Source organism: Fusarium phalaenopsidis (genome assembly GCF_050370095.1).
Source record: "Fusarium phalaenopsidis strain FUZ10S chromosome Unknown contig_32316, whole genome shotgun sequence".
NCBI classification, from domain to species: Eukaryota; Fungi; Ascomycota; class Sordariomycetes; order Hypocreales; family Nectriaceae; genus Fusarium; species Fusarium phalaenopsidis.
In genome coordinates this window covers 2,343,394-2,365,222 of record NW_028145399.1, presented here as the reverse complement: position 1 = coordinate 2,365,222, position 21,829 = coordinate 2,343,394, and the positions used below count along the sequence as shown (strand labels likewise).

At 51.7% G+C, this 21,829-nt stretch overlaps 7 protein-coding genes across 7 annotated transcripts; 5 read left to right on the top strand and 2 right to left on the bottom strand.

Annotated features, from left to right (window-relative positions):
• Nucleotides 1–3,443: 3,443 nt before the first annotated feature.
• On the top strand, nucleotides 3,444–5,027 carry LRP88_12327 (uncharacterized protein; the record flags this gene model as incomplete). Its single annotated transcript, XM_083248721.1, has 1 exon — nucleotides 3,444–5,027. The coding sequence occupies one exon, from the start codon at nucleotides 3,444–3,446 to the stop codon at nucleotides 5,025–5,027; it is 1,584 nt and encodes a 527-aa protein (XP_083096151.1).
• A 377-nt stretch (nucleotides 5,028–5,404) lies between these two features.
• Nucleotides 5,405–7,033, top strand: LRP88_12326 (bZIP transcription factor; the record flags this gene model as incomplete). The annotated part of the gene is made up of 3 exons (XM_083248720.1): nucleotides 5,405–5,472; nucleotides 5,522–6,244; nucleotides 6,298–7,033. The coding sequence occupies 3 exons, from the start codon at nucleotides 5,405–5,407 to the stop codon at nucleotides 7,031–7,033; spliced, it is 1,527 nt and encodes a 508-aa protein (XP_083096150.1).
• A 1,156-nt stretch (nucleotides 7,034–8,189) lies between these two features.
• LRP88_12325 (uncharacterized protein) lies at nucleotides 8,190–9,765 on the top strand (the record flags this gene model as incomplete). The annotated part of the gene is made up of 2 exons (XM_083248719.1): nucleotides 8,190–8,487; nucleotides 8,552–9,765. 2 exons carry the CDS (start codon nucleotides 8,190–8,192, stop codon nucleotides 9,763–9,765), a joined length of 1,512 nt encoding a protein of 503 aa, XP_083096149.1.
• A 1,923-nt stretch (nucleotides 9,766–11,688) lies between these two features.
• Nucleotides 11,689–12,566, top strand: LRP88_12324 (LITAF-like zinc ribbon domain-containing protein; the record flags this gene model as incomplete). The annotated part of the gene is made up of 3 exons (XM_083248718.1): nucleotides 11,689–11,826; nucleotides 11,937–12,154; nucleotides 12,353–12,566. 3 exons carry the CDS (start codon nucleotides 11,689–11,691, stop codon nucleotides 12,564–12,566), a joined length of 570 nt encoding a protein of 189 aa, XP_083096148.1.
• Nucleotides 12,567–12,836: 270 nt separating this feature from the next.
• Nucleotides 12,837–14,844, bottom strand: LRP88_12323 (Cupredoxin; the record flags this gene model as incomplete). The annotated part of the gene is made up of 5 exons (XM_083248717.1): nucleotides 12,837–13,044; nucleotides 13,092–13,182; nucleotides 13,361–13,928; nucleotides 13,989–14,417; nucleotides 14,509–14,844. 5 exons carry the CDS (start codon nucleotides 14,842–14,844, stop codon nucleotides 12,837–12,839), a joined length of 1,632 nt encoding a protein of 543 aa, XP_083096147.1.
• Nucleotides 14,845–15,405: 561 nt separating this feature from the next.
• Nucleotides 15,406–16,575, top strand: LRP88_12322 (iron permease FTR1/Fip1/EfeU; the record flags this gene model as incomplete). The annotated part of the gene is made up of 4 exons (XM_083248716.1): nucleotides 15,406–15,480; nucleotides 15,601–15,952; nucleotides 16,044–16,285; nucleotides 16,345–16,575. 4 exons carry the CDS (start codon nucleotides 15,406–15,408, stop codon nucleotides 16,573–16,575), a joined length of 900 nt encoding a protein of 299 aa, XP_083096146.1.
• Nucleotides 16,576–17,015: 440 nt separating this feature from the next.
• Nucleotides 17,016–17,783, bottom strand: LRP88_12321 (chromo domain-containing protein; the record flags this gene model as incomplete). Its single annotated transcript, XM_083248715.1, has 1 exon — nucleotides 17,016–17,783. One exon carries the CDS (start codon nucleotides 17,781–17,783, stop codon nucleotides 17,016–17,018), a length of 768 nt encoding a protein of 255 aa, XP_083096145.1.
• Between the last annotated feature and the right edge of the window lie 4,046 nt (nucleotides 17,784–21,829).

Below are 21,829 nucleotides of genomic sequence, written 5' to 3'. Positions count from 1 at the left end.
CTCGGCCGGGTTTCCCTTGATGATTCCCGCCTGAGGCAATCCAGCGCTCCATAGCACCGAAAGAGGCTTAGATCGACTCAAAAAGCGGGGCGGATACGGAATACGTCTACGCGATACGGAATGTCATGCTTGATCAGCCTCAAACGGGTGAACAGATGACTCGGGTAAAGCCAATCTGAGGGAAATGACTGTCGCCAAGAGGAACTGCCACCTGTGAATCAAATAAGGTAACGCATCTAGATGCTTATTCGGGGTCTTTGGTATAAGCCCCTGACATCATAGGCGAGAAGGGTTTCTAATGAACGCCAAGACAGGGATGTAAGGTGCTAACAGCATCATCACACAGCACAGCTCGATTGTGAGACTGTGCACGGGCCTACAGAGCCTACCCTTGAGATGTAGAACCCCAAAAGAAGAGTGCTTGCTTGTTAGGGAGATTAAAGACTACTTTGAAGTCTTGGAAAGGATCTACCACCAGTTGTATTGTATGATAAGTGTAATTCTTTCTAACATCTTTTTTTGATACTTTTTCACTTGTTTCCAAGGCTGTAGATACCAAGAGCTTCGTAGGTCAATGTCTTGGCCTTAAAAAGTCTCGCGCAATCTCGTCTCCCCTAATCAGATGGGCTGGGCTGCTACTCGTGCACAACCATGCCACCTGCACTAACATCACCAACACCTCTAATGTCAATAGAAGTGGTTCAAGAAGACGCCCTAATCGCCGTATCAATTAATGAATCAGGACTCCTTGAGGCCGTCACTAGCGGCCCAGCAATCACCATCATTTGGTGCACCATGCACCACCAACATCAAAAACCTCCTATCCGGGCTCCTGAGGGGGCGCATCCCCGTAACCTCAACCGATGTTGATATCACCCTACTTTTGCATCAGCCTGTGGCTACACGCTGTTCCCTTATTGTGTTGTTGCCGATGTGCTGGGCTGTCGGTGGGCATGCCTCTTCAACCCTCTATTCAAGGTGTTGGTGCCACAACGACGCAGGTGATTGCGCTGCAAGCCACGGCAGGAGTTGCGGAGTCGCTGTCTTCTAAGCGCCTTTAGTATCGCCTAGAGCTAAGCATAATTAAAAATATGGCAACAAACGTTAAAAACAAGCGAATAGCCAGTTTGGATATATATACCAACGGTATTCGTATTCGGAAACGTCCTCCAGCTGGAAGCCAAGTCGAAAGGAATTGGCCCTGGTCTACCCTTACATCGGCACCAAGGCAGCCCGAGGGCTAATTGCGGCGAGGTAACGGCTTTCATAGATCCGGGTCAGACCATTGATTGTTCCTAGGGCACAAAGTGTAGATAAATATGATCTTTGTTAAACAGAAAATTGAAGTTCAAGCTGCAAATCAAGCAGTCTCGGGACATGAGACACTCGTTTGCGGCGAATCGAAGCTGAATCCTCCTACACATCTCTGTAGGCAGTTCCTGCAAGTTATCCGAAGCCTACCATGTTGTAAGTCGCCCGCCTCTTTCACCAGAAAGGTACATTTGTTCATCAGCCTGATCAGAAGCAACGCCACCGATTTCTCGGTTTTCAATGAACTGCTACCGGCAGACAATATACTCAGAACATCCACAGGCATAGGGTATTTTGATGTGTTAATGCAAGTCAGCCGAGATCACAGTGAGCTTGCGTACCTCGAACGTCTTTGGGCAGTAAGCAACCCCGAATCCTTTGTTTCTTTTCTCTGCGGTGCTAAGATTTGCTAGGCATGGCATCTCTTCATACAGAACGACACGTACGCAACCGGTATCCTGACCTTTGTCCTTCACGAAGCGTTTTATTTCGGCCGATGCATCCCATTCATGATACTCGACATGATCCCATACTTCCACAAGTACAAGATCCAAGCCCAAAAGATGTCAACCATCAAGGAACAGTGGAACTGCGCCATGCTGGTTCTTGTGAGCCATTTCACCGCTGAACTGCCACAAATCTGGTTCTTTCACCCCGTCGCGACCTATTTCGGCATCGAGTATAGGACCCCGTTCCCACCAGTCTGGAAGATTACCCTTCAAATCTGCATCTTCTTCGTTATGGAAGATACCTGGCACTACTGGGGGCATCGTGCACTACATTACGGGCCGCTTTATAAGAACATCCATAAACAACATCATACCTACTCTGCCCCCTTTGGCCTAGCAGCGGAATATGCGTCTCCGATTGAGACGGCGATTCTCGGGTTTGGCGTGGTTGGATCCCCGGTAGTGTTGCTTATGATAACGGGAGACTTGCACCTCTTTACGATGCTCATCTGGATGATGTTGCGGCTTTTCCAGGCCATCGATGCCCATAGTGGCTATGACTTTCCTTGGAGTTTGAGGCACTTTGTTCCGTTTTGGGCTGGCGCTGATCATCACGACCTTCATCACGAGAAGTTCATTGGGAATTATGCTTCTAGTTTTGGTTGGTGGGATTATTGTCTCGATACAGAAGCTGGGTTGGAAGCGTCGAAGCGGCGCAGGGAAAAGAAGCTTGCCCAGATCCGAAGGGAAAAGCAGCAATAAGTCCGCCAAGATGTCTTTCTAAGAACCACAAACAGTAAGACGCCTGTTGCCCTGGTCAGTCAGCTCTTTGGGAACAGTTTCGGGCAATCTTGGTAGGAAACATGGCTATTGAAGGGTGTCGGTAGTTTCGAAATTGCAGATAGAAAATGGATCAGCTGCTACGCAGAAGAGACGCCCAATCTCAAGTGCGCTCGCCCTAAACTCACGGCTGACTGTCTACTCAGGACAAGTGAAGGGGACTGGTATGCCATTCACTCGGAATCACAGCATCCAGATGGCGTGGCTAACTGATAAGATCGGGTAGCGAACTGACCCCAGGATCTTGATCCTATAACCCCACAGAGCAGATCTGGTTCGACACGGAAGCCAGTATTCCGAGGACTCGAATACGAGCTTCACATCGCCATCATGATTGCGCCAATAGCTGTCGATATCAGGCTCATTCCCGATTGCCTCCCCGAAAGGAGTATATCTACGCGACAAGAAATGTCACCCTGGATCAGCCTTCAGCGGATGGAAAGATGGCTTGGCTAAAGGCAACACCTTAAAGTTGTTGCCAAGAGGGAGATGGTGCCAGCGGTCAATCAAGGTGTATCCAGGCCGCATTTGAGGTCTTTGATACAAGCCATGGGAGCGGTATGTAGCCGCTAATCGCTGCCGAAACAAAAAAGTTTTACTTACATATATCCAACATTAACAGTGGCAGATTGATAGGTTGGAGAGAATAGTTCAAGCTTTGCCCTTCAAAAATCAACATCTAGGCTCCATGGGCATGTTATGTAACAGATTTATTAATAATGCTTCACTCCCGAGGATCACACATAGCCTCGATGATCACAGCTTCAAAATGTCTTTTACGTGTCATCATCCCAATTTCTATCTCTACACTCACCTAAATCAAGCCTTTACTCGAGCGCATTCATGTCTCCTACAGTATCCTCGCCAGCAATCGTCTTGACAGAGCCGGGACAAGACACGCTCACCCCCGCATCGATTGAAGAACCACAATCCGTCTCTCGGAGCCGAGCAATCGCCATCATTCTATGCATTACATGCATCACCGGCATCAGCAACCTTCTAGCTGGCCTCCTTACTGTGTGCATTCCCACCATCTCAGCTGATCTTGACATTGCCCCTGGGTTACAGCTCTGGCCAGCCTCTGCCTTTGCCCTGGCATGCGGCTGCACACTGCTCCCCTGCGGCGCCGCTGCTGATGTACTCGGCTGCCGTCGAGCATGCCTCTTCGGGGCTCTCCTCCAAGCTGCATGCGCAATGGGCGCCGGGCTGGCTGCCACAACGACACAGCTGATCGCACTGCGAGCCGCAGCGGGAGTTGCGGCGTCATTCTGTCTTCCGAGCGCCGTCGGCGTCGCCGCACACAGATTCCCAGCCTCTAGTCACCCGCGCCTCCGCAATGCCGCTTTTGCCGCTATGGGCGGCGGCCAGGCGGTCGGCTTCGGACTCGGCCTCGCTCTCGGCGGCGTGTGTGCCGACACCATCGGCTGGCAATGGGGTTTCCATGCAACTGCTTTACTCAACGGAGTCATATTGGCACTGTCGGTATGGGCACTTCCCGCCAGCGTCGACGGTGGCCGCCTTGACCGCGAGTCGTTTGTACGTCTTGGTAGGGACGTAGATTGGGTCGGCGCGTTGCTGGTCAGTGCCTGTCTCGTTCTGCTGTCATATGAACTCGCCGTCGCTACGGCATCAAACGCGGAGCAAGCCATGCGTGAGCCTATTAACATGGCGTTGCTCTGCACGGGATTGGCACTCTTGCCTGCGTTCGGTCTATGGATGAGGCGACAAACGCGCCTTGGCCGCCCGGCGCTGATTCCCAACACACTATGGGCAAACCTGCCTTTTACTGCCGTCTGCGCGACTGTCTTCCTCATCTGGGGAGCTCTCAACGCTGGTGAGCAGCTTACGGCTTTGTATCTACAGGATGTTCGTGGCGAGTCGGCCCTGCGCACGTCACTGTATTTCCTGCCAGCGCCCATCTGTGGCGCGTTGATGAACGTTGCGATTGGAATCCTGCTCCCGTACCTGCGACCATCGCTCGCTGTGCCAGCAGGCTGTCTGGTCAGTGGTATCGCGCCGCTGCTGCTGGCGACCTTGTGCCGAGTTGACGGACCAGGATACTGGGGCGCCGTGTTCCAAGCTACAGCTCTCAACCCATTGGGTGCGGACCTCATCTACACGATCGCAAACCTAGTAGTAACGGCCGCGTTTCCGACAAAGACGCAGGCGCTTGCGGGTAGCGTCTTCAACATGCTGGCGCTTGCGGGTAGCGTCTTCAACATGCTGGCGCAGATCGGCAAGAGTGTCGGTATCGCGGCCACGGTTGTGATTGCGCGACAAGTGACAGCCAGGGGAGACGATAAGGAGGCTTTGCTGCGAGGTTACAAGGCTGGTTGGTGGTATAACTGCGGGCTAGGCTTTGCTTCGGTGGCTGTGAGTTTCTGGGGGCTGAGGAGTGTTGGCAAGTTGGGTATTAAGAGAGAATGATCTCTCGTGCTTTGCTACAATTGCGATCTATATGTCCAGCCTAGAAATAAAACACCATGGGTAGATAGAACGAGGCTCCTGCTGCTCTGAGTAAATAAGGACATCGTGGTTGTGCCTCCAGATGCTGACCCCTATCTGAGAAATAAACGATAATCGTCTCGATGCCCCCAGCGGATACTTAAGCTCACCTTTTGACCGTCTCTAAAGATGATGCAATTTTGCCAGATTAGACCGCCTACCATACGTAATTAGACCACGTCCCAAGCCTCTTCAAGGGGTCAGTCAAGTCACTTCCCATGCAATGGTTCTCAGCCTGATAGGCCTCCCTACGATCTAACACCACTGACTAACCAAGATCTGATTAAAACCCATTCAATATGCCCCGACCGAAAAAGAACGCGCCATCTGAGCTTACAACAACCAAGATTGACAAGGACGAGAGAAAGTCGGTTCTCCCATCCAGCCAAAGACCCAGGCTTGCTGATCAACAAAAGAAAACTCCGCAACCGTCTTTCCCAACGGGCTTTCCGAAGAAGACAAGCAGAAAGCCTCAGAGAACTAAAGAACAGAGTCAACGCATCCCAGGCGCCTGACAATGAGAGAGTCCTGGCCTTGGAGCAGGAGAATGGTCGCCTCCGCGTGCAGCTTGCCCGGTTTCAGTCCCAATTGGAAGGCGTACAGGCCACCTTTTCACTCATGTCAAAGACCTTGTCGAGCATACTCGACGAAAAGGCATTACCCTCTATTTCCAGACAGTCTAGTGCTGAAGAGGAAGACTCGGGGCCATCTACAGCGGGTAACTTGGGCATCAGCCAGGTCGAGACAGTGTCAACCGTCGATGAGACGTGTCCCATCAGCGACGTCATCGCTGATCAAGCATCAGACATCAACAGTGCTGTCAACAGCGCCCTCCAACCCATTCCAGTTCCAGATCCCACCCCAATGCACGACTTGATAGACAGCATCCCCCAGACTGAGCCGCCACTCTCTGCCTCGCCTCTACAGCTGCAGCAAGTCCCTAGAATATGGAGCTTTGAATACCAGATGGGTCACCAATCATATACCGATGCCTTGAGCGCATGTCTAGGTGGCTTCACACATGGACTAGGATGGGCTCAGTCAAATTCCCCCTTGTCAGACCATATCCAGATCCTGAAACGGCTTCTGTCGACCAAGGTTGACATGACTCGCCCAGTAGATGCCCAGTCCTATCAAAAGTAAGTACGGCTGGACCTCTTTGTTTCTAGCCCTCACTTACAAGAACCGAAAGCATCTTCCAGTCAGTGTCCATGGTCTGGGCCCTCTTCAACAGCGTAACGCGTCCTGATGTTATGAATTGGCTTTCCAAGACCAAGTTCTTCCACATTATCGAACTCACAGTCTGGCAGATCCTGCCTTGCCCGTACACCCTTTCCAGGGTACACAGACAGTATCGGCCAACGCAGCTTCAGACGACCTTTCAGGGCCAATATCCTTGCGTCGTGGACTGGGTTCCATTCCCATTGATACGGGACCGACTGATACAATTCCATGCGGCCAACCCGTTCATCGACCAGATATTCTGCGAGGCAGTCAGCGCATACGTCGTAGAATCTCAGCTATCAGATTTAGTCATCGGATGTCCACCCCTCAAGGTCTACATCCGCGTGACGGATCTCGTTGTGAGTATGGCTGGCCAGGAATGGGAGGATGCAGATGTCACCCCGACACTTCCCGCCGCCCAAGTCCAGACTCTATTTACCTCTCCCAGACACGCCCGGCTGGTGTTTGAACACCTCAAGATGGATCGAGGTTCTTCATACTACAAGATTGATCCCAGTTTCTTTGAGAAATACCCGGAGCTGTATACCCCATCTGATGAGAAGGTCGCCACTGGGATCCCTCTGAGGCCGGATATTCAAACCACAATTACAAGGCCAAACCAGTTGAATGGCAATACGGTCGCCATGTACTCCAATTTCATCGATTTCATGTTCCATGTATCTAGTACAATCAGCCATGCCTAAGTTCCTCATGTATCAATTCGATCTTACATTGAATGTCTCCGTTTCAAGTTCAGCGTCCTGCATTTCCTTACTTATCCACTCCCATATGACAAAACTCCCCCGTGCTTTTGCTACTTGATCGAAAGACAGCTCAATGATTTTTATCTTGACAAAAAAACACTCAATGGAGATTGGTTCTCATCACTTATGTAACCTTTTTGTTATGTGACGGCTATTATGGCTTTCGCCTGACAACCCGCCTCGTAGTCCGAGTCAGAAACCAGTCCTAAAAGCCCGAATGGTCATGAGGCGACAGATGCTGTTGAAAATTCCACATTTGCATGAGTTGGTAATCGGTACCTAGCTTTAATGACATCTGTCCCGCTTGGCCCACCATTTGCACCCTTCGCGTGCCTTGTCATGAAGTGTTCAACCGTTATATAACTTTTCTGTTACATCAGTGCCTCTCAAGCCTCAACTAACACCATCCCCAGTGGCCAAGTCCCCACCAGTTCTCCAGGTCATTGCCGTGAATCACCCTGCTTAGCTACTCAGACTTCACGGAGCGAGTGATGGCTTTTGGCCCGCAGTTTTCCATTCAGTCTCGACTTCCATCTCCGAGCAGAGCCCGATAGGTTCAAATTCTTGAGCGGAAATTTTCGAATGCCGTCGTTTCACTCATGGTGGCTGCCGGTATCTAGATCGAGTCAGATGGCCCGGACAGATCTCCATCCGCTCGACCGGAGAAATCTCGTCTTCCCATGTCATTTGGTGCAAGTTTGTGATCCACCAAGAGTACTGGGCATGGAAAACGATTGCATATAAACCAGATGGATCGCCCGTCACGACTGTCTCAGACTCCAGGCACCCTCAATCAAAGCAACAGCACTTCATTATGCAGTCGTTTCTACAATTTCGAAATTTTGGCCACGCGGCTGAAGCCAATGTGAAGCATGGCCTTGAGCATGTTCGTCGAACCACAACGGAGCAGTCAACGCCCATTGACCTAGCACGCCGTCTGAGCTTAGCATCAGAGCATACGATTCAACCAAGCCAGCCTGAGCAGTTTCCTCAAGCCCCAAAAGACGAAGAAAGGGCTCAGGCGGGGACATTGACGGCACTAAGAGCAATCTCTGATGTGCATCTCGAAGCAGCCACCCGTACCAAATCAAACGGCATGACGGCGGCAGACTCGTCTTGCGGGATGGCTCTAGCTCGTTCTATGGCAGGCATTCATCTACGAGATGTTTCTACATATCGAGGGCTCTCTGGACCAATCTTTATCGTTTCCTGGGATGGCCCCGATGATCCCCTGAACCCACGCAACTGGAGTGTCATCAAACGAGTCATGGTCACACTCCAGGTCGGTCTCATTTCTACCGCAGTCGGCGCAGCATCTGGAATCGACGCCACGGCTCTTCCTCAAGCCGCCAAAGAGTTTGGCGTCAGTGACGTTGTCGAGTCCCTCGCAACCGGTAAGACACCCGTCTCCCTAGAACTCGACTCGTATTAACTTGACACGAGGCCTCTACCTCATAGGAATCGGTGTCGGCTCCCTCTTTGCCGGACCCTTCTCGGAGACGTTTGGCCGCAACGCAGTTTACATCGGATCCATGTTGATCTTTGCCATCTGGATCATGGGCGCGGGCTTGTCTCCCAACATTGGCGCGCAGCTTGCCTTTCGGTTCCTCGCAGGCTGTTGCGGATCTACCCCGATCGTATGCTGCGGCGGCTCTGTTGCTGATCTCTGGAACAGCCTTGAAAAAACATGGTCCTTTCCGATCTATACCAGCTTTGGCTTTGGAGGATCTATCCTGGGGGCTATCACGGGAGCATACATTGCGCCATCCGAGGTCATGAACTGGCGATGGGTCGAGTGGATAATTCTTATCCTCTCGGGTATCCTTCTTCTTCTGGTTCTCTTATTCATGCCTGAGACATACGGTCCAGTCTTACTGCACTGGAGAGCCTCCCACTACCGTCGTATCACTGGAGACTCTAGGTTCTATTCAGAACATGAGCTTACGGGCGCCACGTTCCTCCATCGGCTCAAGGTCAGTATGAGCCGGCCTTTCCTCATGCTCACGGAACCCATCATCATGGCCATGACCCTCTATATCACGGTTCTCTATATCATCTTGTTTACCTTTCTAGTCGGGTGGTCCTACATTTTCGAAAAGACGTACGGGATCAACCAAGGTCTCACAAACACCATCTTTGTCGCCATGTTTCTCGGCATGCAATTTATTTACGTCTTGGTCCCGTTCATTTACAACAAAACAGCCCATGCCATCAGACTTTCCGAGTCTCCAGAGGAGTCCAAACGTCTCAAGTTCAGTCCAGAAATCCGTCTCTGGTATGCCATGTTGGGAACAGCCATAGCCATCCCAGTGTCTCTTTTCTGGATGGGTTGGACCGCCACGGCAGACATTAGCATTTGGTCACCTATAATCGCTTCTGCGCTCTTTGGCTTCGGTGTCACAGGTGTCTTTATCTGCACTTACCTATATATCATCGACTCATATGAGGTGTATTCCGCTTCGGCCCTCACCTTTGCATCGCTGGTGCGCTACATAGCTGCCGGAGGAATGACTGTCGTGGGCATCCCATTCTACGAGAATATGGGCACTGATTACACGCTTACAATCATGGCATGCATTTCTCTTGCGCTTGTGCCTATCCCGTATCTGTTGTACTTTTACGGACACCGTCTGCGAGAGAAGAGCAAGTATGCTGTCTCGTGGGATTCCTAAGTTTTGACATTCAGTCGGATGACGATACGGGGAGCCACAGGACAGGATTCAGATTGCGGAAACCTGTGGCTGGAGCCGAGTAATCCAAAACCTTGACTTCAAGTGCGAGCACTGGTTTGAGGAGCTCGACTGGCTGGTGCGTGGAAGAAGTTCAGTTGAGGGTTTCAAGCTGTCCAGACACGACGAGAGACTTGTCCTATCAAACGCTTTACAAGGAGAAACATCTAGATGAAATTAGGCATTTGCATTTAAATCATCCGTAGTATCAAATTGACTAGATGGCTCACTTCCGCCTTATTACTTCGTGTTAATCGTGGTATCTATTCGCGCCTGTGTTAGTATTCCCCCTAGAGACATTGGCCCGGCATTCCCAAACAATTGATTCAATATCCCCTTGCGTCTTGCAGAAGATGTTCGTGCATAGTTGATGCGCCGTATCTTTCCCGTAAATCATGGCGAAACTGGGTAGAAGACATGTTATCACGCCCTTCGGTGTTTCCTTGTCTGACATTGATACTACGCCAATAAAAAGCCAGTTGAATGGCAACGAAAAGTACATCAGACAAGCACTCTTCCTGGAGATTTTAGGTATCTTTTGATCTGAACAACGACCCATTTGTTTGGCCGCTAGCCTTGTGATGAGGACAAGCCTTGTAGAAGGTGTCAAGGCTTGTTACACTGGCTAGGCTTGTGAACTCGGCTAGCCTTGCAGACCCAGCTAGGCTTGCAGCACCAATGAGTCGATGGCCACCATACATAAATTCTTGGAAATGAATGGGTTACTTGGTCAATGGATCGGGCTTTTAATCGTCAAATTTTTTTCTCAATATCTCTATGACAAGGTATGAAATAATTGAAGCCGACGAAATCGTGATGAATCGTGAGCTGGCTGACTCGGGATCCAAACATGCGTCAATACGACAGCACCAATCCGATAAAATAAACAACTTGCGTTCAATTCTATCCAAGCAGAAGTGTTTTATGGGTTTGGAGGCTTGATATGGTCAGGATGCGATGCGCAGGAACCTGTTGCGTGGGCAACACCAGAGGATCCCTCATAAAGCTCATCAGTACGTGGGCATTTACATCAAGCTATGGGACATGATGGAATATAGTTCAAATATTGACTGTTCTTATTTCAATGCGAATTGCCTGGATATCTGGATATCAATCGGTCATGGACTGCTACTCTGGACAAGACATCGCCACTTCTACCGCCCACGTTGAGTGGCGGTCTTCTCCTTGCCCTACAAGTCAAATTGATCGACTCTTGATCTGCAGAAGTTTACGGTGACTACCCGTACTCCATACGGACATACGGAGTGATTGCTTGAGCTACCGCCTCACTCCTAATCCCCAGTCCGCGCGGTTGGTCCAACATAGCGCAAGGCTCAAAGGGCTGAGCTGCCAACATAACAAGCTTTCAACCTTCTCACATCAGACGAAAGCTGCATACACTTCACAATGCCAGACACCTACGGATACGGACTTGAACAGATACGGAGTAACAACTCCAAGTACCGACCAGGGCTCCCTGTCCGGGGTAAGCACTAACCCCTAAACAGGCCACGGCCGTTCATTAAAGGGTCCTCGGACTTGGACGGTCTGGCGAGTGTGCCAACCAGAAGCCGCCCACAGCGCCACAGGCCCCAAGCTCCCGGCCCTCAAATAGCATCATGTGCAGGCTGATCTTCCTTCTGTGGCTCGGACTCGGGCAATTCACTGCGAAATTGTCATAAACAAGCAGGGCAAGTTGTGCCAAGGTCGTGTCAAGCTTTTTTCAGTCTAGGCAGTTGTCGTCTGCTCCATCTTTGCGCTTTCAATTGTCAGTGGTGGCTGTGTTGAACCAAACACCAAGCTATCACCATCTCGACGCCATACACTCAGCCCTTTAGTTCTTCATTCCATATCCATTGACACACCATGACGACTCCCGTGTCGCCAGAGCCCATCACCTCAAGTCCTACGCCGGCCCCAGGCACCGTGTCTCCCCCTTCGTACACGCCCAAGCCGGCTGAGGTCGCTCCCAATACCGACGAAAAGATCGCGATACCGTACGTTGTCCAGGCCCATCTCCCTTCATACCTAACACAGACAGGGCGCAAAAAATTGATGACGATAACCTCCCCGAAGTCGTCGTCGCCGAGCCCGACCATTCTCAAGATCCTCAGCCCGTCCACACGCATCCCCCCGATCCTCCAAAGAGCGAATACCCCGTCCCTCCCTCGACAGTCTCCCCCGCGCCCGGAAGCATCATGAACCTCCACGGCGATGGAACGCAGTCGCCGCCAATTCTGCAACACCCTGCGCTCGCTGGGCAGATGGCTCCCGGTCAGATGGCTCCTGGACAGATGGGATACGCAGGCCACGAGTCCATGGTTGTGCCAATGTCAGCGCCCACTCCAGCTCCTGTTTATCCTCCAGGCGCGCAAACCGTTACGCCTTTGAACCTCTTGACCGATCAATCTGATAGCGTCGATTGTCCATTCTGTCAGCGACGAACCGAGACCAAGGTCAAGAAGGAGGCATCAGGCGTGACACAGTGAGTACCCTCGACCTCAATAACCACCTCATCTAACCAGCGTAGTGCTATCGCGGCCGGCCTCTTCTTCTCGACCCTCTTCGGTGTCATCTTCCCATACACATGCCACTGCGCTTCTCACATCAGCCACTACTGCAAGAACTGCGGCCGCAAGGTGGCGTATAAGCAACGAGGTGGACAGATGGAGCCCCAGGGCACGCCTGAGCATCTCCGCGAGGTGTCCAAATACCCAGCGGCCGAGCCCAAGACGAAGAAGTAGACGAGAGTGTAGAGGGAGTATGGGCGTTTAAAGCGAGTTCTGATATAATACATTTGCTAGTATATATATTCTACTGGGTTGACTTGGATATTACACCTGGATATTACACAATACTCTCCGCTTGCGATATGGGAATGACACGATGCTCTCAACGAGAAGCTAGGACAAATGATTCCATCGACAGATGCTGTGATATTATACGATGCCATCAAATGGAGCTGGTATATTTCTACATTCTATTAATCCACGGTCTCGATATTCAGGCTGGTATTACCTCCGAACCACGTTCTCCCCGTTCACAGACCGTCCAGTCGGCTCCGACTCTGCGCCAGCCTCACCGGAAGCCAGCAGGGGCTCTCTTTCGGCAGTCCTCTTCTTCTTGCTGTCAGTCTTCATTCCGTAGGATGCAACGGCGTAGACACCGATGAGGCCCATCAGGGTGCTAAAAGCAAAGGCGATGATGCCCTTCAGGGTGAATCTAGTGCTATTAGTCAAGTTCAACATGAGGGAGTCATTACAACAAACCCATCAGGCAATCGTGGAGGGGGCACGTTTTCTCCAGTCAGATCCAGGTAGTCCTTGGTGTTTCCAGCAGCGTTACCAGCAGAGGGAACATCTCCAGCCTTGCACGCATCCAAGTGATTCTGGGGCAGCGTCAAAGTCTTCTGAAGTTCAAGAGGCTGCTCAACAAAGGTTGCAATGAGACCCGAAGCGACATGCCACTCAATGTGACAGTGAAACAGCCAGACACCTAACAAATTAGCGACGCCTTGCATCAACCAGGGGGGACTTACCTGGGTTGTCGGCCTTGAAGCGAAGCACCACATTTCCGTTGCCATTCACAACCACCGTGTCTCGCCTCATTGGGATCTTGGCGAAATCCTTCTCGGATCCTTCAAAATCGCCAGCGTCGTCGTCGCTTCGGTACAGGACCTGGAAGTGGTGACCGTGAAGATGGAAAGGATGGCGACCGTCATCCTTGTTGTTGAGAACCACCTGCACAATCTCATCCTTCTTCAACACAAAGCTGTGAGTGTACGTTCCGTAGACCTGAGGATTCGTCGCCTTGTCGCCGCTCGTTAAGACAGTGTAAAGAGTCGGCACCTTGGGCGCGCGGTAGGTGATGTTGTTGAAGAATGCATAATTGGCGCCATCGCGGAGATTGTCCATGATGACCTCAAGCTCGACCTTCTTGCTAGGCTCAGGCAACAGCGGCATCTCATCATAAGGCACGAGATCCACATCATCGTAAGGGTCAAACTCGTAGATAGTCACAGGCTTCGGGAGAGCCTGCGCTTCGTCATAGACAAGCCAGCCCGTGACGTTCCAGTTGAGATCGTCGGGCAAGACATCAAACAGATCCTACACGGTCAGCCAAGTCAAGCAAAGGAACGCCAAACTTACAGTATCCATGCTTGCCACAATGGGAAAGTTGGCCTTTGCATCAGCCTTGGTCGTGACGAGCACACTGCATCGCTGTCCAGCAGAGAGGTAAACCATGTTGGCTTCAGCTGGCTTTGTATACGCGCCATCAACCTCGACGATGGACATCTTGTGGCCCTCAATCCAGAAATACTGTCCAGCAAAAGCGCCAAGATTGATCAATCGCAAGAAATACGTCTTGCCGGGCTGCACTGAAACCTTGAGGTTTTGCGTCTCATTCATGAGAGCAGCTTGAGGGACAGGTTCAGCACCAGTCGGGTTTCCCTTGCGCAGAAATTCTGGGAGCAAGGTCTGCATCTCATCGTGGTACCAGTCGGAAAGCGACATGACAATCTCCTCGTCGTATTTTCCCTTGAACGGCGACTCTGGGTCGTGAATGATGAGATTTCCTCGAAGACCATCGGGATACTGACTCTCGGTGTGAGAGTGATACCAGTAGGTACCAGCTTGAGTGATCTACTACTATTAGACACGCCCAAACATCCAACACAAAACATACCGTAAAGTTGTACAGAAAAGACGACCCCGGAGGAATAGGACACTGCGTAACCTGGGAAGGCCCATCCATGTGATTCGACCCATTCATAAACAGCCCATGAAAGTGCAGCGACGTCGTCTGGTTACCCAGGTTGTTGTGGGCATTGACCAAGATGGTATCCCCAATATTGGCCTCGATCTGAGGGATCGGCCACTGCCCGTTGATGCCGATGGTCGGACGCTCAAACGCGCCGTCGGGGTTGGCCCTGACCCATTCGATGGAAAAGTCGTAGGATACCGTGGCGGCCAGAGATGACCATGGCATCGCCAGAGCGAAAGCCCAGCCGAATCTACGCATCTTGGGGCTGTTGTAGAGGTGTTGAGGAGCAAGTCTCTGAGAGGGAAGCCAGCTAAAGAAACTTGGACAACCTAAGCTCCGTGGAGACAGCCTCACACCACCAGGGTCTTGGGCCGTGCACACACCGTTCGGGTCTTCTGCAGGGATCTTATCAATCTGATAATCCGGTCTCGGGACTCGGAGATCTTGCTGCAGAGTTCTCCTGGAGAGATGAGCGGTCGATGCCTCTCTTTTGAGTCTACTCAGCCTCTTCCTTCGAGCCTCGCTGAGGGGTTATCTTCCCTTCCGAGACAAAGTTTTACCTCATGACACGGTCCATCCATGTCCCCCAAGACAACCCGTGATTCGTCTCAGACGACCAAGTGGGCATCCTGTGACCCTTAGTTCCAAAGCCGGACTCTCGCCCGAGGCAATTTCTACGCGTGGGATTGAAAAAAAGGCTTGGCGTGGGGCCGCAATTCGGACCTTGATTATCTGATGGTCCGAGGATCAACTCTCAACTCTAACGAACCTCACTCAGCAAAGCAGTCACAGCTGAAGCAGTAGAGTCAGTCAGTCAAGATGCTGGACCTCTTTTCTGTCCCCGTCTACGTCGTCGTCTTCCGAGAGACCCTCGAGACGGCCATCATCGTCTCTGTCCTCCTCGCATTCCTCAAACAAACCCTCGATGGCTCCCAGCGCGATGCAAACCTCTACAAGGCCCTGCGCGCACAGGTAAGCCCCTCATCTTGACTTTGGATCTCTGCTAATTGACAGGTCTGGCTTGGAACCGCCACTGGCTTTGCCCTCTGCCTCATCGGCTCAGGCGTGATCATCGGCATCTTTTACATCCTCGGCACCGACGCCTGGGCTGACCACGAGTATTACTACGAGGGAGTCTTTTCGCTCATTTCTGCCGTCATCATCACCATCATGGGCGGTGCGCTGCTGCGTGTGGGCAAGATGGAGGAGAAGTGGCGAGCAAAGCTGGCCAAGGCGATTGAGGCGCCCGTGACGGCTCATGGCAAGAGGGCTTGGTTGGTCAACTTTTTTGAGAAGTACGCCATGTTTGTCTTGCCTTTTATTACTGTTCTCCGTGAGGGTATTGAGGGTATCGTCTTTGTTGCTGGTGTGTCATTCTCTGCGCCAGCTTCTGCTGTGCCTCTCCCGGTCATTATGGGATTGCTCTCTGGAGGACTTGTGGGATACATTCTCTACAGGTGAGTACCTCATCGCTGTCTCATACATATCTAACCTTCCCAGGGGTGGCTCATCTGCAAAGCTTCAGGTCTTTCTTGTCGCTTCCACCTGTCTTCTCTACCTCGTCGCTGCAGGCCTCTTCTCCCGTGCCATCTGGCTGTTTGAGCAGCAGCAGTGGAACAAGGTTGTCGGAGGCGATGCAGCTGAACTCGGAGATGGACCTGGCTCATACGACATTGACCGAAGCATTTGGCACGTCAACGTAAGTCTCGAGTCTCGCTTGGTGGTCTGTACTGACATTGGTAGTGCTGTAACCCTCAGCTTAACGGCGGAGGCGGCTGGGCCATCTTCAATGCCGTCCTGGGCTGGAACAATTCGGCCACATACGGTTCCGTTCTTGCATACAACCTGTACTGGATCTTTGTTATTGGACAGTTCTCGGCCATGACCTACAAGGAGGATCACGGACACTGGCCTCTGCTGAAGGGCAAGGGCAAGGACAAGGACCAAGATGAGGAGCGGCTCGTCACTCCCGAGCGAGCCGAGGGCTAATGGTTGTGAACTGATCGTTAGGCCTGATTCAACGCTGTCAAGGAGATGCACCGTGCCAGTCACGCATTCAAGGATGCTAGCCATCACAATAGAGTCCGTCGTGCTAGTCACATCTCAAGATGCCAGTCATCTGAATATCAATCAATCAATCAATCAGTAGAGTCTAATAAAAAGTACACTTATTCCCAAGCATCCGTGTTCCTCGTCTTTCGTACACGGCGGTGACTCAATGCCATTATGGTTCTGCTCTGCCTTGAGATGACGCTGAATCAAGCACCCAACCTGGTCATCGATGGTGTCTATCTCGAGATGACCACTCATAATATCCGACCAAGGCTCTTTGTCACATCAACCGCATCCACCATCAACCGTTTACCATCACCGTATACCATTAGCCTTATACCACCAGTGGTACACCATCAACCGTATCATCCACTCCCTCAGTCCAAGTCAGCCCTCGCCCTCTTGCGTGGTCGTCCAGGACCACGTGCATTCTTGCGCTTCTGAGAAACCGCTCCATTCGCCAACTCCTTGGCCTCAAACTTTTCCAGTTCAGCCGGGGCAATTTCTCTCAGCTTGTCCTCGTGCTCCCACGTCGAGTCGGTACGGCGATATCCGACCCACTGGACCTGGTACATGTACTGAGGCTTCTTGGACTTTCCGGGAAGGCTGGTGCGCTTGAGGATCTTGAAGACGTGGTAGATATCCAGGCCGGTCGCAGTATCACGTCCTTCGAGCTTGTCCCAGTACTTGAAGACGAGCGTGGGAACTTGCTCCTGCAGACTCCATTCCGTCTCCCAGGTGGTCTCACCACCCTCCCACTTTACTTGGATATCCACGGTCGATGTCGCCTCGTCGACGCGATGGTCGACAAACTCGTCAATCTCGACGTCATCTCTGAACTCGGCTGGCTTATCGCCGGATGCAGCGGGGGCATCACCATTCACCTGAGCGTCCTTGTCGCCGTTGCGCTTATCAATGCTCTTCGGCTCGGTCGGTTCGGCGGCGGCGGGAGTGGAGCGATCGGGCTTTTCGTCGTTTGCGGGGGTAGCAATCTTGGGAGTTGCTCTGGGAGTTCCTCTGGGGGTGCCTCTGGGGGTTCCCCGAGGAGTTCCGATTCTAGCAGCGGGCGACGCCTTGTGGCCATCGACAGCCTTGTCGCGAGCGGTGACGACATCGCCATCCTTGGAGGGTGTATCGGTGGCCATTGTGCGATTCTTGGCCCTCAACGGTGAAGCAGGAACGTCGTAAGGATCTATCAAGAGTCAGCCGATGGTCGCGCGATGCGGACTTTGCGCCTGAGCAGTACCTGCGTGCGGCGGAAGCATCACGGGGGAGCGCAGGGCGGAATTGCCTAGTCGTGAATGCCCCAAGCGCGTTGGAGGATGCTGATGGAAAGGATCTGGAAGCGCTATTGCGTCACTGATGTTGGTGACGGTCGCAAGTTGGTCGCGGCGCGTTGCTATGCGACGCGTTTGGCTTAATGGAGGTTGAGGCTGACGACAAGCCACAGGAGCTTCAGCCACAGTGCCAGGAGTACGAGGTGGCCAGTTGCTTGCAGGGGAATAAGCGGCTTTGTTCTTTGTTGATAAGTATCGTGTTGTTTGGTAGGTGCTTGATCACGGATTCCACCGAGGTGATTAGTGAGACAACTTTTGTGAATTGGTGAGGGGTTGGGCGCACAGTCGTTGATTTCATGACCGTCCGTTACACAACGCAAGCTGTCATGATCACATAGAGTTTCGTTTATTTACTTTTTCTTTTTCTTTTTGTTATTTGTCATATGTTATTATCGTCTCCCTTTGTTTTGATCTCGAACACAATGAATTGTTTACTAATTCATCAACTAAAGCTCCCGATCATGCTGACAGAGCTCTCCAGAAATGCCTATCGTCCCGATGCACTGTCCACCTTGTCTCAACGCCAGAGGTGCCATTGATCCTTGCACGGATACCTACTTGATCTGTCATCATGGAGGAATTTACAGGACGGATACACAAACTCTGCCAGCCCGCCATGTCATACGCAATTGTCCATGATCCATGTTGTCTTTAGGCATCCACAGCAAAGGATTCCATCGAAGTCACAGCCAAAGCATTGTTGTGAATGCGCCAAGCGTGACTCTCCTTTCTTCCGTCATTCTCAACACAACACCCTCCAACCTCGCAAAGAGCCAAGTATCAGAGACACCGTCTGTGTTATGACGGTAGCTTCAGTGTTCGTCTTGCCTTCTAGTTGCATTTATTTGTGGTTGTCTTTTCGTCTGCTCTCGTTCTCACCTCAATTTGACTTGACCTGGCGTGAGAGCCAATAGTCGCTGATTGTACCATCACCATGTCACCGCGATCTACTGGTCTTGTCGCGCAGTCTTATGATACAATCCTTCCTTCTTCTTTTTTTCGTCCCGGGCTCATCTCTTTAAACTAACGCGGCTTAGCGAATGTGAATCGGGTCCCGATTGAATTCACCCACCACCCAGGCAGAGACGACTGCGTCATGGCATTCACAGTCTGAGAACTTGGGATCTTCCCCATATGGTTCATTCTTTCGGATTATAGCGATGGAATAGATTTCTTGGGATTCATTAAGGTCAAAGTTGGCATTTCAATTATGAGTGTTCAGAGTATCTCGGTCTCAACCCATGGTGGCAGAAGACTCGGCCTACGGGCGCAGGTTGGTACTTGGATTATGGGACCCAAGCCCTCAGCGAGTCTAATCAAACCTCTTCCAAAGAGTTTCAGTTTACTCTCTAGAATCTCAGGGTGGTTTGCGCTGGAATTTGCCTCCAGCTCTTGGTGTTTCTCGGACGTGACACTGCGCATTAGGAGAGCCCACCACAAGACGACACTTGCGCAATTTTACTAGTTAATATTGTTTAAAGCGGATTTTTAGGTATTGAATTATTTATGGAAACATATCAAGTCTGCGTCTCCTGTAAACAGAAAGCGGTTCGAATGTGTTGTTATATTGGTCTTGGCGTTGGGTTGAAATGTTCGCACTAAAAGGCTTTTAATGCTTGCTCGGCGTCAGTGTTTACCACAATGAAACCATGCGAGGTGTTTCTCAATAAGATAAATTACAATTAAGCGCGAAACGTATTACAGAATGATTCCGAGGCATAACGTCTACTCCCCCCAGCCATAAAAACCACTTTCGTCAAAAACGTGTAGGGTAGGCTGTCTGGAGCTCTCACTACCACGCTACTCACCTTGACTCACCGAACTTACCACCTCAAACCCACGTGGAGAAAAAAAGAAAACTCTACCGCGCCGGCATTATGACGCCTTAGACGCCGTCGTGCCTAGTAGCCGGCAGCCGCTCTAGCTCAAGCCACGGGAGCCACACTTGAGCTAACGCCACAACCGCCTTGCTGTGCAGGAAAAGAACAGCTCTGGGCCCCCTGGACCTGGAGCCGTTGCGGAGAAACGGGGAGTACGGAGTATATGCCTGTTACGTTCATCTAATTCATAAGCAAAGTGTTGTGTAATGGCGTGTATCGCCTCGTTGTAGAGTTGCAAATTGCTTGCCTTGGCCTGAATCACTCCATCTGGTGGCTGAATTGCAAACATGCAGCTTGAACGTTACAGCAATGATCACCCTTTCATGATCTGAGCAATCACCTTGGCAAATATTGTCAAATTTTTTCACGCCGTCGGGTTCTACGCCCTCGCCTAGACCAGACATGAGATGAGCCTCGTTTGAAAAATCTCAACACCACGTCCAACTTCACATGTCTACCCAACCGCCGAGGAAAGCCGTCTCCAAGCGGACACAAGGGCATTGAAATCGAGTGACATTTACCAGGTTCTTCCAAGGTGGCTGTATCGGGACGCGGGATCGTCAAGGGCCTGGGCCTTGGCTCCGGGCACGTCATCGGCAAGCACCCAACAACGAACTAGCCTCGAGGGAGCTGGGACCAATGGCTTCACCAACACCGGTAGGCCAAGAGAATTCAAGCTGTCTTGCCTGAACTTTTGTAAAATCCGCTGATGTGATGAGCCTAGGAGTGAAGAGGCAGGTGAGTTGTCTACGGACAAAAGGACAAGAAGCTGCATGGTTGACGTGTCTTGGGGTGAATATGGTGAATTGTCTGCACTCGTATTCATGTCAGATTGTATTCGGCGCTTTTGCATACTGCCTCATATGCACAGGCAAGGATATTCGGGGAGTACGGCTCTGCCCTGACAGGGACAACTGCCGCACCCGGGTGCAACGTGTGTCCCGAATGTTTGATCCAGACGCTCGAGCCGCGTACACTTGTACTACCGGACAGTCCGTTACGCGGCGAGAAAGTGGGCATAGCATGGTAGACTGACGGGAACATCATGCAACGGCGTCTCCAGATTCCGGTGCAGATCGGGTGCATGGGAGAAAAACAGAGTTGCATATAGACTGCATAGCCCGATCACACCATGGGTGTCTAGTTGGTGATCCGTCTTGGCGCTGCCAATGGCTCAGGTGGACGTGGGATGCAACTGTCATAATCTCGGACATGGTCAAGTAGAAACGTCGTATTACTACACCGATTCAGCCGGATGCGTTCCAGAGCCACGGGTTTGAGGCAATACCCAGACCTAGAACCGGCTGTTTGGACGTGGAGATGAACCGCTGAGGGTCAGACGGAGCATCAGACGGGGGAAGAAGCCGGGAGTCCACAAGACTCGATCGGATGCGGAAGGTGATTAAAGAAGAATGGTCCATGAACAATGAGCCTCAATCTTGGCCTGAGAAGTTCTCGTCTGTCCCGGAGCCCGCGAGGCCGGGTTCCCTCCAAAGCCGGCCGACGCCCGGGGAGTCCTTGAAAAGTTCAAGTCAGATGAAGTCCAGGGTGGATAGAGTCTGCATTTTTGACTCTTCCCATTGGTCGAGCCAAGGGAAGCCTGCGATCACATCAGATCGCGTCATCGTCCTAGTCAGTCCCAAATAGACAAAGTCGTTCAGCATGGAGAAAACCATGACACATTGGCTGCCCACGCGTGCATGTAAGAGAAAGCAGGGGTATGACTTCAAACGCCGTGGATCGCCAAGATCAAGGTTCCCATTCGGCGCTGATGCATCCCCTTTCGTGAACCGCCCCAACGATGGCACCATGCTCACTCGGCGCCAGGCCCGAGCCGAACACCTTCTAACTTCTTTCTAGACTTTCTCCAGCATGCGGTTCGGTGAGACTCCCCCACCGCTGGAGCTACCGGGGGTGGGCAGCTGTGGGTATTCGCGATGGGCCTTGGGTTTTGCCTCCCACACTCTGGTGTAC